This window comes from Hypomesus transpacificus, chromosome 10 (assembly GCF_021917145.1).
Source record: "Hypomesus transpacificus isolate Combined female chromosome 10, fHypTra1, whole genome shotgun sequence".
Lineage (NCBI taxonomy): Eukaryota > Metazoa > Chordata > Actinopteri > Osmeriformes > Osmeridae > Hypomesus > Hypomesus transpacificus.
Window position 1 is genome coordinate 3323549 of NC_061069.1, and position 16539 is coordinate 3340087.

At 48.4% G+C, this 16539-nt stretch overlaps 2 protein-coding genes across 3 annotated transcripts; both read right to left on the reverse strand.

Moving 5' to 3' along the window:
• Positions 1-1399: 1399 nt before the first annotated feature.
• si:ch211-106k21.5 (SLIT and NTRK-like protein 3) lies at positions 1400-5295 on the reverse strand. The gene is made up of 2 exons (XM_047027015.1): positions 4775-5295; positions 1400-2687 (listed from the first exon to the last, which is right to left on the reverse strand). The coding sequence occupies exons 1-2, from the start codon at positions 4785-4787 to the stop codon at positions 1453-1455; spliced, it is 1248 nt and encodes a 415-aa protein (XP_046882971.1). The 5' UTR covers positions 4788-5295; the 3' UTR covers positions 1400-1452.
• Positions 5296-5486: 191 nt separating this feature from the next.
• suco (SUN domain containing ossification factor) lies at positions 5487-16142 on the reverse strand. 2 transcript variants are annotated; one of them, XM_047026931.1, is made up of 24 exons: positions 15875-16142; positions 13789-13900; positions 13499-13630; positions 13166-13350; positions 12806-12883; positions 12421-12556; positions 12044-12161; positions 11796-11920; positions 11609-11676; positions 11417-11524; positions 11188-11293; positions 10825-10845; positions 10324-10379; positions 9434-9516; positions 9265-9330; positions 9094-9156; positions 8861-8942; positions 7461-8741; positions 7151-7238; positions 6872-6976; positions 6552-6700; positions 6364-6455; positions 6212-6267; positions 5487-6047 (listed from the first exon to the last, which is right to left on the reverse strand). In XM_047026931.1, the coding sequence occupies exons 1-24, from the start codon at positions 15934-15936 to the stop codon at positions 5610-5612; spliced, it is 3810 nt and encodes a 1269-aa protein (XP_046882887.1). In that variant the 5' UTR covers positions 15937-16142; the 3' UTR covers positions 5487-5609. The 2 variants fall into 2 exon arrangements, with proteins under 2 accessions (XP_046882887.1, XP_046882888.1); XM_047026932.1 differs by lacking the exon at positions 10825-10845 and having other exon boundaries at positions 15875-16141.
• Positions 16143-16539: the final 397 nt, after the last annotated feature.

Sequence of the window (16539 nt, forward strand, 5' to 3'; positions counted from 1 at the left end):
GGTTAGTAATAAAATGAAGGAAAGAAATGTAAATACATTTATTTATCTTGGAATAACAGTAGACAGAGCACTAGTAAATTGACCAGATAACACATATATATGTTGTATAAATAATTTCTATGCACATACATGTATTAAATCAGTGCGAGTGGTGACCTGCTGAAAGATTAAGTGACATTGTGACATTTCTCATGGCTGCAGTTGTTATTACAGTGAAAGAACTTTGTAGTAAACATTTTTCCTCTCTATATCTATCTTAGTAGCAAATGCACATACATATCTGGAATAGTTTAATATTATGAACATGTTAATTGCTGGAGTCAAGTTGACACCTTCAATGGAAAACATGAGCGTTTACACTGAAACTTGATCTGGACAATACACTTCAGTTCATTTATAAACTCCAGGAAGTTCCCCACCCTCTCTCTCTCAATGTGCATGGGTTTAATCAGCTTTCAATGGCTAAAAGAATGCATTCAAAGTATGTGTTACACATTGTAAATATAATAGTCTGTAATCTAAAACCTCTTTGTAACCAGATATTTTGGAGTAAAAGTAGTGGCCTAACAGTGGAGGCCTGCACCAAGCTGAATGCACCATGGTGAAGGCTGAAGGACCTTTATGTCCATCTTCACAGAGTCGACATGGCTCAGTGAGGAGATGCTATCTGAAGACAGAAATCAGGAAACCTGCTCTGATAACATGACAAGACAAGGCAGAAGCATGTTTTTGGCATTTCTATCTACTCGTTTTAAAGGTTGCTTTATCTCAAGCATCATAAACATTGCACATGCTTTAGTATTTAAATGGCAAGGGAGGTAAGGGTAATTAGGTTTGGAAAAAGCATCTGTAACAGGTCCAACTGGAATGAAATGGAAAGTTTCAGTGCTGCTTATCTAGGCATAATATACTGCATGTGGGAGGGAAATGTAGCTCAAAATAGTGATCCACAGTGCTCACAAGCAAAAAGTGTCAAGATGTCCCAAATTATTTAACATTGCTGCACCGCATAATGTCTTACAAGACTATGATTGATCATTAAAAAAATATATTTAAAGAAGTTTTAGTGGCTCAACAGAGTCAGAAAATGGTTGATTATGATCTCAACAAACCACATACTTTCACTTTGGAACATAAGTTTGTTAATATAATACTAACCGTTTATCTGTAATGTTGAATAAAAATCAAATTTGTAAAATGCATGTACAATTATGGGGAATATATTGTATTTTTTTGGAAAACCCCTTGTCAAATCCCTTTTCAAAAGTCAGTCATGTCAGAAGATTGAGTGGAGCTATTGTTCCTTTACAGAAGGTCCCACAGTTCCCACAGGAAATACTCAGGATTACATCACTTCCTCATACATGATTGTTGTGATACTGTAGTGTCTCCCCCCCCCCCCCCCCCCCCCCCCCCCCAACGTCACTTCTCTCTGGTCGCCTGGTTTAGGTGTCACGAGAGGTCCACACTCTCATACTCTCCATGGTCTGAGTCTTCCAGGTCGATGCCGGGCACTAAGCTGTAGTACTCTGTGGACTGGGTCAAGTAAGCTTTCTCCCTATCTGCAGAATCCTTCATCACCTCCGTCACACTCACTGCATCCAGTTCTTTCTTGCCCCCCACCTCCAGTCCTTCTCCGGCCCCCTGCCTCCCAGGGCCCCCCTCTGTGGAAGATGAACAGTGGGAGGGGGCTCGAGGCAGAGAGTCCACAGAGCCCAACTTGATCTCCACTTCCTCGTAGATATCTCTGGTGCTGCCAAGTAGGGTGGAGGAGGGGCGTAGCAGTAGCTGGTTTTTCAGGATATCTTCCCTTCCGCCACCCTCCTCCAACTTGGCCGCCTGTCTGCCCGGGTGTTTGGATCGATGCTGCCTGTGCCCATTGCAGTCTGGGTGAGAGGCCTTGTTCTTGGAGGAGCCAAATGTGAGGGTCTCCTTCCTCTTTTTCGTCCTCCCGCAGCACCAACAGAGCACCAGGGCCAGGAGGATGAGGAGGGGGAGGAGGATGAAGAGGGCAGTTAGGCCTGGGGGACGGCACACATCACTCCCCCTGACTGACCACACACTCTCACCTACCAGGCTGTTGGGAGAGGCACAGGTCACGTTACCCACGAGGCTGCTGCTGTTCCCCTGCCCTCCAGCCTTCAGGATCTCCACCAGGGAACAGGAGCAGTCCCACGGGTTGTCAGCCAGATTCAGCTTCAGCAGACTGGACCGCTGTAGTGCAGAGGTGGGGAGAGAATGCAGGCGGTTCCCCTGTAGATCCAGATCCTGGAGCTCCTCAGAGCCCTGGAAGAAGCCTTCAGGCAACTCCCCTAAAAGGTTCATGCCCAGATCCAACACCCTGAGACTGGGCTGAGTGGCCAGGAAGTTTCCTGGCAGCACGGTTAGTCTGTTATGTCTCAGGTAGACCACCATCAGAGGTGATGCAGCCCAGCTAGTGCCCACCTCAATACGGCTGATGTTACAGTGGGACAGATCCAGCATCTGTAAATTGGTCCCATTGCTGAGTGTGGGCCAAAGGACATGGTTGAAAGAGGAGCCAGAGTAGTTCAGACAGCAAGACTCAGAGGGCAACTCTGGTGGAAACTGGGCCAGAATGGTGGCTCCAGGGCATGCACATCCCTCCACAAGTTGGTCTCTTGTAGGCCAAATGGACAATAACAAGAGACTCCATTGGCAGACAAATCCTGAAACAAACATCACAAGACACAAATAAATCAGACTGGGGGATTAAGTCAAGTAAGATTAAATCACAGAACAACGTTCTACTACGTCAGTTTCCTTCTATCTTTTTCTCTGTCTTCTCTCCCTTTCTCCCTGGAGGGATCTACTATCAGTCCCAGAGAGGTGTATCCAAGCCCTGGCACCTAGCAACGTTGCTAAAGACTCCTGGTTGTTTGACCTAAGGCAGGTGTTGGCATGGTGATGCAAAGGGCTTGGGATCAGGAGTCCAGTTTACATCTCAACAAGGGATTGATGATGCATTAAGCAAATACAGGAGAGTCATCGTATAAATGCACTTTCACACGTCTGTGAAGTACAGTATCAGAGCAGAAATAAGAAAAATGGATGACTTGCAAGATTATGATTTGCCTGGAACTTAAACTGGAAAGCTTGAGTTATAGTTTACAAGTATACAATTCAAACACACTATGGTATCATGGTGACACAGAGCGTGAATATCAAGATAATTCACAGACAGTTTGATAGACAAAAAAAAGTATTCTCAACCTGGCGTTAAACCATACATTTTTCAAAGTCAGGAAGAGGGCTCTCTGTCAGAGTGTGGCTCTGACATCACACTTCCTCACCCTCCACAATAGGGCTGGAAAGCTGCTCTGCAGCGGGGCAGGAATGTGCTAACTCCCCAACTACACAGCTAATTTACCACCAGGCCCATCAGCTGAACAGAGTGCCTGGTGTGCTCACAAGCAGCTGGGACTAGCAGCTCCACATTTCAATGTCTCTGCATCAAACGGTCGTTTTAGTTTTTTTTTACAAATACTTATGACTAATAGTGCAGTACAATATAATAAGTGAGGATTGAATGAGTTGAAAGGAGTGAGAGGGGCTTGTGAGTCAGTGGTAGTCACAATGTCCTAAGAACATGGCTGTGTTTCCATCATGACATGTGTTAAAGGGCTTATTATATGTCCATTGATTTGCTTCTTTGGGCACATCAGTAAGGACTTTTAGCCATGTAGCTAAATGCTCTTGTATTCATGTCGATGTCGGATATCCAAATTCAATTTATTTACTGAAGTTATTTAAAGCAACAGCACAATGTGTTTACTGAGAATTTTCCTAGATTCTATTGACAGTTGTGTGCAATGAGATTTTAGTTGATAGCATTTGGACCACTGGGCCATTTGCATCATGGAAGAGCCTGAAAACTGATGTTTATTAGTGGGCGGTTCAGTCAAAGAACATTCTTACAATTTCCTCTGAATCAAACACAGCAGAAGATGTATTAAGGCTACTACATTACCATAAAGCTGTTTTGTTTCACTTTGGGGAGATTTAAAGTGGAGATACTCAAGCAGCAATGAGAGACAGCATTGTGCAACCATGGGTGACAGACGGCTGAATCAAGACAGATTATTGAGTTCCATGTTTGGATTTCCCCATTTCAATAGTTTAAAGGTTGGAGTTGCCCAAGATATCTTAATATATGGGAGGTAGGATAACAGGTTAGCATACTCTTGTTTACACCAAGGCAAACATTCAGTAGACATGCTGACAAATTATCTATTAATCTTGAACCGACAGCCGTAAAATGGTTAAAGTGCATGATACCTCCATGCACCACTGAACAACACTACATTAGCAGCCTGAGTGAAGAGCCACAGTTTGGCCAGATAGGATCCTATCTAAACACTGTTTCTTGGGAATGTCTCCTGACGGTGTGTATACAGTGAGGGAAGAGGTTTGTTCTAGAGCACATAGATGATCTCACTCAACAACAATGTGAGCTGCTACATCCTCTCTGGAGTTTCCTTAGTGATAACCGCCTTACTTTTCATATAGCTCTCAGTGGCTAATGCCCCACATAACACCGTTATTGAAAAACCTGGGACAGGGATAGTCCACAAATGTTGGCAACGTGACCCCGTTATCCTTGATAAGTTCAGGACGTCAAACCTTTTTTTTGTACTGAGAATAACTCAAATTACAAATAACAATCTAAAACACAAATATGAGTAGATCATTCTTTTAGTAAAAGTTTATTTTAAAAAAATGCAATGCTTTTATTATGCAGTGATAATTCTCTTACCTTTTATTGCCATGGCTGCAACCTGTTGCGTTCTCTGTGCCCATAGGGTTAAGATTATAACATTATCCCGACCTCCCGTTCAAAACGCTGGAACGAAAGACTCTTCGCATCCCAATCTGAACGTTTCTCCTGAATCTGTTTGGGTGTGCCCATCCGCTGTTCAAGTGAAAGCGGAATGTTGAAATTCTGTTTGCTGTAAGTGTACGAGCGCGTCGCTCATTGAAACTTGTACAGGCACAGCGTCACGCCCCACATTTAGAAACGATAGTGCGCGCTCTGGTGGTAGTAGCGCATTTTCGATACCCAACTACAGAACTTTTTACGCAATTTCCTGCATGCATGTTCTCATATTGTAATTTTACTATGACCATTTATGAACACTATGCTTTGGCTAGAAGAAAAAGTATGTCAACAAATATGTTCAAAAACTTCAGAGAAAATGGCATTTTGCTGTATCATGCCCACTAAACTACCCACCAAAATGTATCCATTACTTCTGACTCAAGTCAACCATCCCGTTATGGTTAATCTAGTCATACAATTTAGCTTCAACTCTTAATAATGCTGCCAAATCAGATTTTAAAGAGAAAAGAAAAGGACATGTCATGGAAGGGTGGAAAATATTTTCTTTGTTCAAAGCAAAACAAATATAAAAGCTTGAAAAAGTCTTAAAGAACATTACACACTCAGGGGGTTGTCGTATTAAGGTCCGAGCTTTAATCGTCCTGTTTGCATACAGGCGTACCTGTCCCCCTCAAAGGGGATGGGGGATGACAAAAGTCTGTTTTAGGGAGGACATGGAGGCAAGGGAGCCCTTATCGAGTCCAACAGGGCCTCACAGCGCTGTGACCCCAAACGTCCCTGAGCGTAGCTCCTTGTTGCCCCTCATGAGGTCCTGCAGGGTGGGGGTGGTGTCTCTGGTGTCCATCCGAGGGGCCTGCAGCAGGTCCACCACCACACACCCGGGCCTGGAGCGCCGGTGCTTGAACGCCCGCCTCTCCGCCCGCCTCTCCGCCCTGCTCTTGGGCGGGGGCAGGTCGTCGCAGAGGCGCGTGCAGGTGGCGATGCCACAGAAGGACGGCTCGTCCGAGTGGGAGGAGCCTTCGGAGCTGCCCTCGGACGGGGAGTCCAGGAGGAGAGGCCGACTGAGGTTGGCACCCCTCGGGGCCCCGTTGCATATAGGGGCGCCGTTGGCCACGGGTGGAGAAATGACGACGGTCGACGGCTTTAGAGTCTCCGCCTTCTCGCTGGGTTTGACTTTACCTCGTTTCTTCTGGAGGTGGAAGGATTGGGAGGGGGGAAAGAGAGGGGGGAAATGATTCAGTCATAAAAAAATAAACTTTGATTATTTAAAACATTGAAAGTACACTGGGTGGCAGGTTTCATTGCCCAGAAATCCTTCCGAGTCACAATCACTTCTACACAGTTGCTCCATACCTTTTTATTAGCAGGTACAAAAGTCGGTGGTTCCATCATGTGCAGGGATTCTGGACCTGAGGGCAAGAAAGCAGCAAATGCTAGGTCAGCATCTTAGTGGCTGGAATCAATACACAGACCGTGAAGCCCAGACACAGCTGAGTGTAACTTGCCTTCGGTGGAGGCCAACTGGCACGAATCAGAGAGCAGGAGAGGGTACGAAGCCCGTCTCTTGAAGCTTGTGTCGTCCCGCGAGGAGAAAGACCTGGGAGAGGGAGAAGACAGCGTTGTTGAGGTTAACTTTCTCCAGAAATAGAGTGACACTACCAGGGGGGGAGGGGGGGGCGGTAGGGGGAGATACCTGTCTGGGCTGCTGTAGCTGGGGGGCTCCGGGTCGGTGGTGGGGGAGGGGGGCAGGCTGGATATCCGGCAGTGGTGAGAGCACAGCAGCAGGCCCAGCAGCAGACACAGGACCAGACACAGCAGGAGATAGCTCTGCCTGTCGGACACCTGAAGCACACGCGCAGAACAGAATCACCCGACTGCAGACGGAGGGGTTTGCGAGAGGTGGTCAAAACATCGTCCGGAGGGACCAGAGAGAACGTTCGACCAGAGCGATAACAAAATGCGCGTCGTAACACCGTCTAGCATTTGAGCTCATTTCTATTGGAAGGTGCTGACCTCGCTCTGCAGCTGGAGGACACTGACAGACAGGTTGAGGACCAACCGGGTGATGTTCTCCAGCTGTCCCTGCAGGGTCTGAATGGACTCTGTCTGACGCTGGTCCTACAGGGACACGGGAGACAACCTTGCTTAGCCACTCAGAAACAAGTCAAAACACTGGCTTCTCCTATTCATACAGTGCAGGACCTGTACTGTACGTTGAGACCTCCTCTATACCCGCTATAGCACACTGGAGTGATGGTGACTGCTTGGTATCCCGTCGTTGTTCTTGCTCACCTGTTCCTCTGCTATCCTGGACGTGTTCTGGAGCTTGATGACGGTCATGTTGAAAGCTCTCTGCATCTCCTCCATCTGCTTGCGGTACCTTCAACAAAGCACCACAGACACTCTCACTGTCCGATTTCCTCCCCACGCAGATCTTATTTCTGACCAAAAGTATTTGGTCAAGGTAGGGCAACAAAAAAAAGGGCATTGCAAGTGCAATGCAGATAGTATGGAGCTTTGGATGAAACGAATGCTAGACGAACACGTGGACGTGGATGTCTGGGCGGGGTGTCTGTGGCGTTGAGTGTGTGTGGTGCCCCACCTCTGGCTGAGCTGCTCCAGGTAGCGTCCGCTCAGGGACATGTTCATCTCCAGGGCCTTGATGCGGTTGTTCAGCCTCATGAAGACCGACTCCTTCTGGCCGGAGCCGTGCACCTGGCTGCCCGTCTTCTCCGTGACGTCGTGCTGCTCGGCGTAGAACTCAGAGTGGGAGGGCGTGTGGGACGAGGGGGAGGGGCGAGGGGGTTGCCCGCTTCCGTGGGGCGAGGTAAGGAGGATGTCGTCCACCGGGTCCTCGCCCTTGGTTTCTGGGGGGGCGGTGTGGGTGTGTGGGGAGGCTGTGAGGTCAGAGTCGGGAAGGGAATCCTCGGGCGGGCTGTTGCCGCTGTCCGGCTCTGATGGGGGGGCGGGAGGCTCTGCCTGAGGGGGGACGGCAGGGAGGGGCGGAGGGGAGGGATCGGCTACGTCGAGGGGGTGTGGAGGAGCTTCTGGCTCCTGGAGGTCAGCCCCCTCCGGGACGGGCATCTCCTCTGTGGGGGGTCCCCAGGTCTGGTCCTCTGGGGCCCTGCTGCTGGAGGTGCTCATGGTGGGGGTGGGTCTGCCCTCAACCTGCCCCTCCTGGCCCCTCTCTAGGAGGGCCTGCACATCAAGGGTGGAGGTTTGGGGCATTTCCAAACCCAGGGTGGGCTTGGAGGCGGGGGTGTCTGAGCAGCTGGTCCCGGCCAGGCTGGGCTCAAGCTGAGCTGGCTCAGGCCTGGCCTCTCCCTGCTCCGCTGGGGGCTGTGGAGCCTCCGTGGAGCCTGCTCCCCCATCGCCCTGCTCAAGCGGAGCCTCTTCAGGCTGCGGCTCCTGGGAGGCTGGCTGCTTGGGAGTGTCAGAGACAGGGGGGGTGAGGGGCAGCAGCCAGGCAGGAGTGTAGGTGTGTGGGGGGGGCTCTGGAGTCCTTTCTGTCTCGCCGGGGTTCCTACGTGGGGCCGAAAGAGCCAAACACCGCTGGTGGAGGTACTCCTGGATAGAGGAGGAGCAGGAGGAGGATAGCCCACAGTAGTCCTGACTCTCCTGCTTCGCCCTCTCCCTCTCCTTAGTCCTCTCCTCATCCTCCTCCTCCTCCTCCCTGTCCAGCAGGGTGATAGTGGGCTGGGGCGGGTCAGCCTCCTCTTCCTCCATCCAAGTGACGACCATGTCCCCCTCAGGCGGCGGCTCGAGCTGGGGGGGCTCTGTGGGGGGCTCCTCAGGAACGAGGGGGTCTACAGCAGGGGATTCTGGGACAGGGGCATCGGGGTCCACCTGGATAACACGTTGGTCCAGCTCTTTGATGTCTGGCCTAGAGAGAGAGAGAGAGTGAGAGCGAGCGGGTATGAAAATGAGAATGGATGAGAGAGATTGGGCTTTGTAACAAAAGGAGAGGATGCCTGTACTGTTTGACAGAGGGTTGTTTCTTACACAGGGGTGAGGATGACCTCAGGGTCCAACTGGGATGAGATGGATGAGTCCGTCACGTTGACAGTCTGGCCTGTAAAGTTGCCTGGGTGGAAAAAGAGAGAGTCCCTCCAAAACTTAAAACAGACAACGGAGCTCTAAAAGTCTCATTGATACACCAAACATATGTCTTCACTTCCGTTTGAAGTCATTGCGGTTCTCAGTAGCGAATGAGGGAGCAGGATGCTGGGCCCTACCGTCCAATGTGGCGCCTGCCCCGAGAACGTCCGCGATGTTGTTCACCATGTTCAGGAGGACGTCTGAGAACAAGAGAGAACCCCATGACAACCAGGTCTCTCCCGAACCGTCCACTCAGCACACGGCCTTTCAGGCACACTTTGTGGGATGCACTCATCTATGTGACTCACCAGTGGCTGATCCAATCAGGTTGTTGGATGACTTGGCTTCTTGGGGTACATAGCCAGGTGGGTAATCTGTAGAGCGCATTAGGACAACAATGATCCAACATGTATTGAAATCAAGAGCTATTCTTGGTAACTTAAGAATCAGTTAGTTAGGAGAGTTGGAGGTCGTCACCGAAGTAGTCGTCTTGGTCATCTGGTCTCTCAGAGGGTTCGGCTATCTCCTCGTACTCCTCCACCATGCTGGTTCCAAACACCCTGAAACACAGTAGGGCCGACACGTTTTCCTCTCAGTACCATGTTTGGCCACCAGGAGGCATACAGAGCCACCGAACAGTAAGGGGCACAGGCTTCAACATGAACAGTAACTAGTAAGTAATGCTATACCAGGTATGCTGAACACGCTGTTAAATGAAGGGGTCTAGACTTAAGTCCAACTCAGCATGCACGGCTGTGGACCCTTTATCATTAATAACCAATGTGCTCTACAGTTCTATACAATGACCTTCCTTTGGACCCTAGTGGTTGGCAGACGCAGCAGTACACTGTGTTCCACAGCCTTTTTTTTTCTTTTTTTCTTTTTTGTATAATGTTCTTATAAGAAACATACATAGGCTGAGGGGAGTGGTCGTACGTTTTGAAGACAAAATGTTCTGCAAACTCCGGGGCTGCCCCCCGTCACCAGATGGTTTATTTATGCGCTGGAGTGAGAGTGCCAAGTTCAACAGGACTGGTGGCTGCATGTTACAGTCTGCATCAGGGCCTAACCGCTTCACCAACTGTTTAATGGGGGAGGGGGGCATTAAGCACAGAGCAGGGTTTATCTGCTGCCCCCCCCCCCCCCCCCCCCCGCCCCCCCCCCTCCCCCCCATCAACTTTAAAGAATGACATAACAGCTGCAGATGCACGTCCGCAAGCTTTTGGCATCGATGATTATAAATGATCTGACTTGGCGCACAAACGCTTATGTACAGTAGCTCCACAGAGAATACACAGCAGACCTTTAGAAGTGCGGTGCGGCTAGCTCCATTCACCCTGGAGGGGGTCCTCGCGTTCAGGACTGACCTTATGAGACTGAGAGGACAGAAGTGCTCCGAGCCAAAGTGGGACAGCAGCTCCACCTGAAACACACAGACACGGGTCACGTCCTGCGGGTCACGTCCTGCCGACGCTGGGTTCCAACATGGACCCACTCCACACCGCAGCAGCCATCGGGTCAAACGCACACCGGCATTAAAAAAGCTCAAATCTGGCCTGGTAAGCTGTCATTTCAAAACTGGTTTGACGGGTGAAATTCACATGGTTAGTATTCATAAAAGGATGATTGTATTGCTGTTTAGCGAGATCACATGTATTAGATGGAAGCTTTTGATCCGCACACTCCAATAATTGAACAAAGCTTGCGATGGATTTCTGGTAAAGGATGATCCTTTGCTTGTTTTGTTTTCCATGGTTAATGCGCTATCTGCGACGGATATGTTAGCAAGCCTCTCCTGTAGTTAGCACCACCAAAGCCTCATCCTCCACCCTCTCCTCCACAGACCTCTAAGACAGAAAGGGGCTAACCTTGATGTACTTGGTGAACATCTGAAGCAGGAGAAACAGAAGAGAACAGAATTAATAGAAGGGGAGAAATAGGTATTCGGAACAGAAACCAGGCGAGTGCACGCAGGTAAGTCCCTTCTTAAGATTGCTGTCATTGTCTTGGTAACCGTGATGACCATTTTTCCCCCCTCTCCTGGGCAAGCTCATTTTAGAATCAGAATACTAGCATGGAAACATGATCGACGACACACAGGGAGTGACTATGAGACGCAAACAGGACTGGATAGAGGAGGACTCTAGTCTTCATTGGTAGAGCAGGAATGCAGTAGAGAACAGATGGACTGCCATGGGACCAGAGTGAGTCCGAGGCCATCCGGTACACACCTTGACGTATTTAGCATACAGGTGCTCGTCCAACGGAAAGCTCTGGACCGTGCGTTCGTCCCGACCGTGAAAGGTCCCCAGCTTCAGCCACTTGTTGGTGGGGTACCTGAGGGAACATTGTTGGGCAGACACGCTTCACTGAGCTGTCCACTAGGCAGAAGAACCCTTCTTCCAGGTTTGGTTGACTTAAGCGCAGTGTCACCATTCGAGATCTATTGGGGTTCCAAACCTGTCACTGATGGAGACCAGGAAGTCTTTGGGCGTGGAGGAGAAGAGCTCAAAGTTAGCGATGTCCAAACGCTTCACCTGGATAGGCTCGCAGAGCTCGATGACAAACCTGTGGGCAGAGCGGAGACGGATCAGAACACCAATACACACAGATGTAAAGACACACACACACACACATCTTAGGAACACTCACCAGATCTTGTTGCTACAGGGGTTCAGCATGTACAAGTCCATGTTCTCCATCAATATAGCACAGGTGCTCTGGGACAACAGAATCAACCGGTAAGAATCTACTGACACAGCTCTGGCCAAGACAACAGGCAGGAAGGTCCACAACGGGCTGAGCAGGGAGCTTCCATGTTGGAAGACAGTGTTTATACCTTAGCCTCTGGGTTCGCCCCTAGGATCTTGGCCCCACACTCCACCGAGGCATAGTTGTTGAAGTTCTTCTGAATCTTCTTCACAGCACGGGAGGCCCCACTGGAGGAGGTGTGAGTGGCCTGGACTGTGAAGATGAGTGGAGGTGTTGGCCGGGGGAAAAGGATGAAGAAGAGAGAGAGAGCTCTCATGAAAAGGGGACGCTACTGGGGATATTCAAAGAGAACGGGCCAGGGCCACCGGCTCTTACTCTTCTCCTTCTCCACCTCCATCATCTTCCTTTTCCACTCGTCAAACGTTGGGATGTCCTCGGGGTCCTTGGGGGCCACGCTGGGATCCGTCTCCGTGGGAACGTGAGAGCTCAAGCCCTATCAACACAAGTTCCCGTCAGGACACGATGACACACTCGCATAACACATCTGCATGAACATATAATAATAATAATGCATTTGATTTGTATTGTACTTCATATTAAAGCAATCTCAAAGTGCTACAGAGCATATAATAATGCAAATGAAAAATAATCAAAGTTAATATATATATCATATATACGAAGTCAGCAGAATAAAATGGCCATTCTTTGACACACCACGCATGTCCACACAGACTAGGATGGAGATCCAGTACCTGTTCTTCCAGCAGATGGGATGTATTGGATCCCAGAGCTGAAGCGTCCTGGCTGCTCTGGACTAGTGCCGGCTCCACGTGGCTCTTGGTCCCACCACCGTGGACATTGGACGTGTTCTCCAAGACCACAGGAACACTACAGGAGGAGAAGCCAGAAGAAGTACGACGAACTGTCACAAGATATTTACATCTGGATCGACCAATTAGGGCATAGATAGATTGTATTTGTAACGCACTTTACATTTGAAACAGATCTCAAAGTGATACAGTTAAAAATGTAAAAACAAGGTAAGAACATATATATATATATATAATACAAATAGATGATGAGAATAATTAGGGCACCCTGTATTCAGGTGCGAGAAAGAACAGAAGCTGTCCTCACCTGGAGAGGTCACAGTCAGCCGAGCCGGCATCGCTGTGTTCACGTAAAGGCGCATCATCCACAACATCACCGGACACGCTGGAGAGGAGGAGAGGGACACAGAGAAAGACAGAGAGACAGAGAGAGAGACAGAGAGAGAGACAAAGAGAGAGAGAGAGAGAGAGAGAGAGAGAGAGAGAGAGAGAGAGAGAGGGGGACGTCATTTGCAACACTTAAACCAAGTGAGCAACTTTTGAAAACCCCAACCAAATGGTTGTTATTTTGCAGCTTCCCAGGAGAAGAGCGATGAGTGTGATAACAATCAGCCATGCATCTGAGCAAGCTGGCAGGGGGACAGGTGGAGTATCCTGGCATGCTTACATGTCAGAGGAGGCGGAGTCCTGTGCTGAAGGGGGGGTGGAAGGCTCCTCCGACACAGGAACAGAGGGGGGAGGGGGGAGGTCAGAGGTGGGAGAGGGTTCCTGGTCCTGGGCGTTGGAAGCTTCCAGAATCAGCTGCTCTATAACTGGCTCGGGCTCAGTCACCAGCTCCTGCAACTCCCAGGCCTGACATGAAAGAGATGTAGAAAGAAATATCAAGAATCAAACCAAGACACGGGTTACCTCTGATAGGTAACCCTGACTGTCTGGTCTGATACTAATTACAAAGACCAGAATGTTCCGCAATGACGGTTTGGTCTAAACCAGCACTTACCCGTTCCTCTACCTGTTTCCGGTCCTCTATAAAGGCCAATTCCATCTTCTCGTCTTCATCTTCAGGCTCTTCCTCTGTCAGCAGGTTGTCCTCAGACAGGGACTGGATATGTGGCACCAAGGCCAACTCAACCTGGGCCACACCCACACAGTACAATTAGTGGCGAGGTACAGTACTTTTGAAGCTCGTTTTGAGAACGGAACCATCGACAACATCATCTGTAAGGTTTGACTTTGCTAGGAGTGTGCCCAGTGTGAGACCAGGAAGTAACAGGTTGTGTTCTGCGGTACCTGGAGATGATGTAAGCTCTTCCCTGGGTCTTTATTTGCGCTGCTTTCCTGACCAGGCGTGTTGGGGGCCCCTGGGGGCGGCTCTGTGCAGACAGCATACCCACTGCAGGGCCTGTGGCACATGGGGGAGGGGACCATGTGGGTCGAACGGCAGACATGTTTGTTCAAGTCTTCATTTCAAATAACCCACCGGTTGTCAACCGGGTTTAACCAGGTGTTTTCAATAGCAAGCAAGGACAACAATCCTGTGTACTAACGGTAAGTCATTCTGTACACAAACAGAGGAAGCCGCCCTGTGTCCAGGCTGACGTCATGAGAGAGAAAGCAGATGTCCAAGAGGCAGAGGCCCGCACGTGGTATCTTATCAGTCCCAGTGAGGGAGAGGTCAAGGTCAAAAACCAATGCCATGTGACAGCAAGGGGAACGTAGTAACCACACACCATCGGGTGACAGTCTGGGAAATTGTCATTGTCACAGCTGTCCCACTCCAGGTAGTATTACAAAAAGGAGCACTATTGACTAACGATAGCTTTCAATAGATACTGACTCACAACAGTGTCACATTGCAATGGGTACAAAGGTCTCTGTGTTAAGATGTTTACAAATGCATCACCAACCTGACCTTGTAAAAAGTCTGGATGGATTTTAAGCTTTGTAAAGTACATCGTCTACTTTCACAGGCATGAGTCACATGACACAAAGCTAGGTGATTTAAGGGTAACAATTGATTAGAGACCAAGCCTTGACTTGTGAAATCCATCACTACAGATTCCCACAGGAGCGCTAGCGGTTTTAAAGCATTTATGAATAATATATTTCAAAGGAATATAGTCAAGTTTAGGTCTTCTAAATTAGTAGCAAATCCATAATTCAACACTAAGATGTGTCTGGCTGTGTGGTGGTCGACAATCTGACACAAATGTAGGACAAATGCCCCATGTGACCCACTGGAAAGCAGGAGGAGTCATTTACAGAGCTGGGCTCCACTCCATCAAGTCTCATTTTAAATCCAGGAGGTGTGTCTGTGGCTCATGCAATGGTGCTCCACCTCTAACGTACTGAACCTGCATATCAGGGAGTGGGCATGCCCTGCAGCCACAGGAAATTGTCATTTTCTGACTGTGCAAAGATCGAAAGATACCTTACACATCACACCTTCCTCCAGCTCATTTCTGACTCATTCATGTGGCTGTCCAGACTAGCGGTGTGTCAAAGTTCAACCCTTAGAAATCGACTAGACCTCTATGTAATTCGCTAAATAACAGTGAGACAAGGCCTTTACAACAGTAATCATTAAGTTATATGGGGTATATTTCTTACTTTATTCATCTTGAACTGTAAAGTGTATCAACTATAAATAGGTCAGATTAACATCCCACCCATTTCTCAGTTTAATCCAGTAACATCATGTGTTTGGGGTCAAACAGCAGCCATGACCCACTTGAGCTCAGTGCTCTCAATCTCCTAACACTATGATGTCATGAACGTATCGCACCAGATGCACCCACTTTACCATAGTCACATCCCGCTCTTGACCAACAAGTGTAGCTGGTAGCTAACTAGCTAACAGGTTTACAGAACTCCGGGTTGACCAGCTTGACATGGTGCGTGGATAGCTATCAAATGTAGGCTAATCCTGTGTCAGAGCAGAGGAAAGAGAATACGTCAAATCTGTTACCCTACGTTAGTTGTCATGGGAGATCATGTTTTCTTCCAGTGCCATTGGGATAAGTACTACAGTCAGACAGGCACCAACCTAGCTGGGTTGAAATTCACTAGCTCCTATAGCTAGCTACGCTAATCGAATTAGCTATACAAGTGTTTGGCGCACAGTAAAGTAGAGAACAATGAGTGTAATCTAAAAGCTGTAAAACAGCCAAGTGCAGCCAACTACCTGTACATAACCATTATTATTATTGTTGCAGTACTAGCTACACTATAAGTCTAAGTCACGTTTGACAATGTTGTCTCTTCCAAAACAATGCACCTAGTTGTGGAATCTTGCTTGGTATGTGACACTTCTCGCTGTTAGCAAGCTGGCTAGACCAGCTATCTAGCCACACTAAAATTATAAACGTTAACTCACCAAAACAGTGCAGCTATAATGAAGCACACTGACACCACTCGCCACGGTCTCTTCTTCATCATCCTCCCGCTGGGACAAACATTCTCGCCGTCGATGTGAAAAATGTTCAGTCTGCCGCTGTATGATAAACCTAGTTTTGTTATCGTGTAAATGTTTAACTTTATCTATGAGCCCGTCTATTTCCCAGCTTCTCGCCAGGACATTGTTGACAGTGTTTAACGGCTCAGTCTGATTCCGGGTACAGTTGTCAAATCACCACCAACCTGCTGGCAGTTATTACGTGTTCCTGTTCCGTCCAATGACAATGCAGTAAAACGATTGCGCACATACACAAAGATACAGCATGGAAGACCGTTCAGAAATGTGTACTGGACTTTCGGATTCAACACGTGTTATGTAATAATAATACAAGAGTATGGACACCATTATTACATGAATACATGCGATGTAGCACTTCATAACTCATAAGAAATGTATTCATTTTAGTATGGTAATTTGGCTTCCTACCGAAATATGGTCAAAAAGACAGTGAGTGATATGTCACTAGCCCCATCTCCTGGTCGAAATGTGTAGTTCCAGTTTTAGTGAAAAAGTACTCGATGTGCCTGTGACTAGAACAAATATCAAGAGAAACCATGAACAAAGAATGAGGGAGAGTAAATACA

What these genes read in the sequence shown, in the direction of transcription:
- suco (XM_047026931.1), bottom strand. Translation starts at nt 15,936, where the DNA reads ATGATGAAGAAGAGACCGTGGCGAGTGGTGTCAGTGTGCTTCATTATA. An exon ending in TGTATGCTAAATACGTCAAG is followed by an intron (nt 10,846 to 11,187) that starts GTGTGTACCGGA and finishes CTCCTGCTTCAG; the next exon opens with ATGTTCACCAAGTACATCAA. An exon ending in TGACCAAGACGACTACTTCG is followed by an intron (nt 9,331 to 9,433) that starts GTGACGACCTCC and finishes TGCGCTCTACAG; the next exon opens with ATTACCCACCTGGCTATGTA.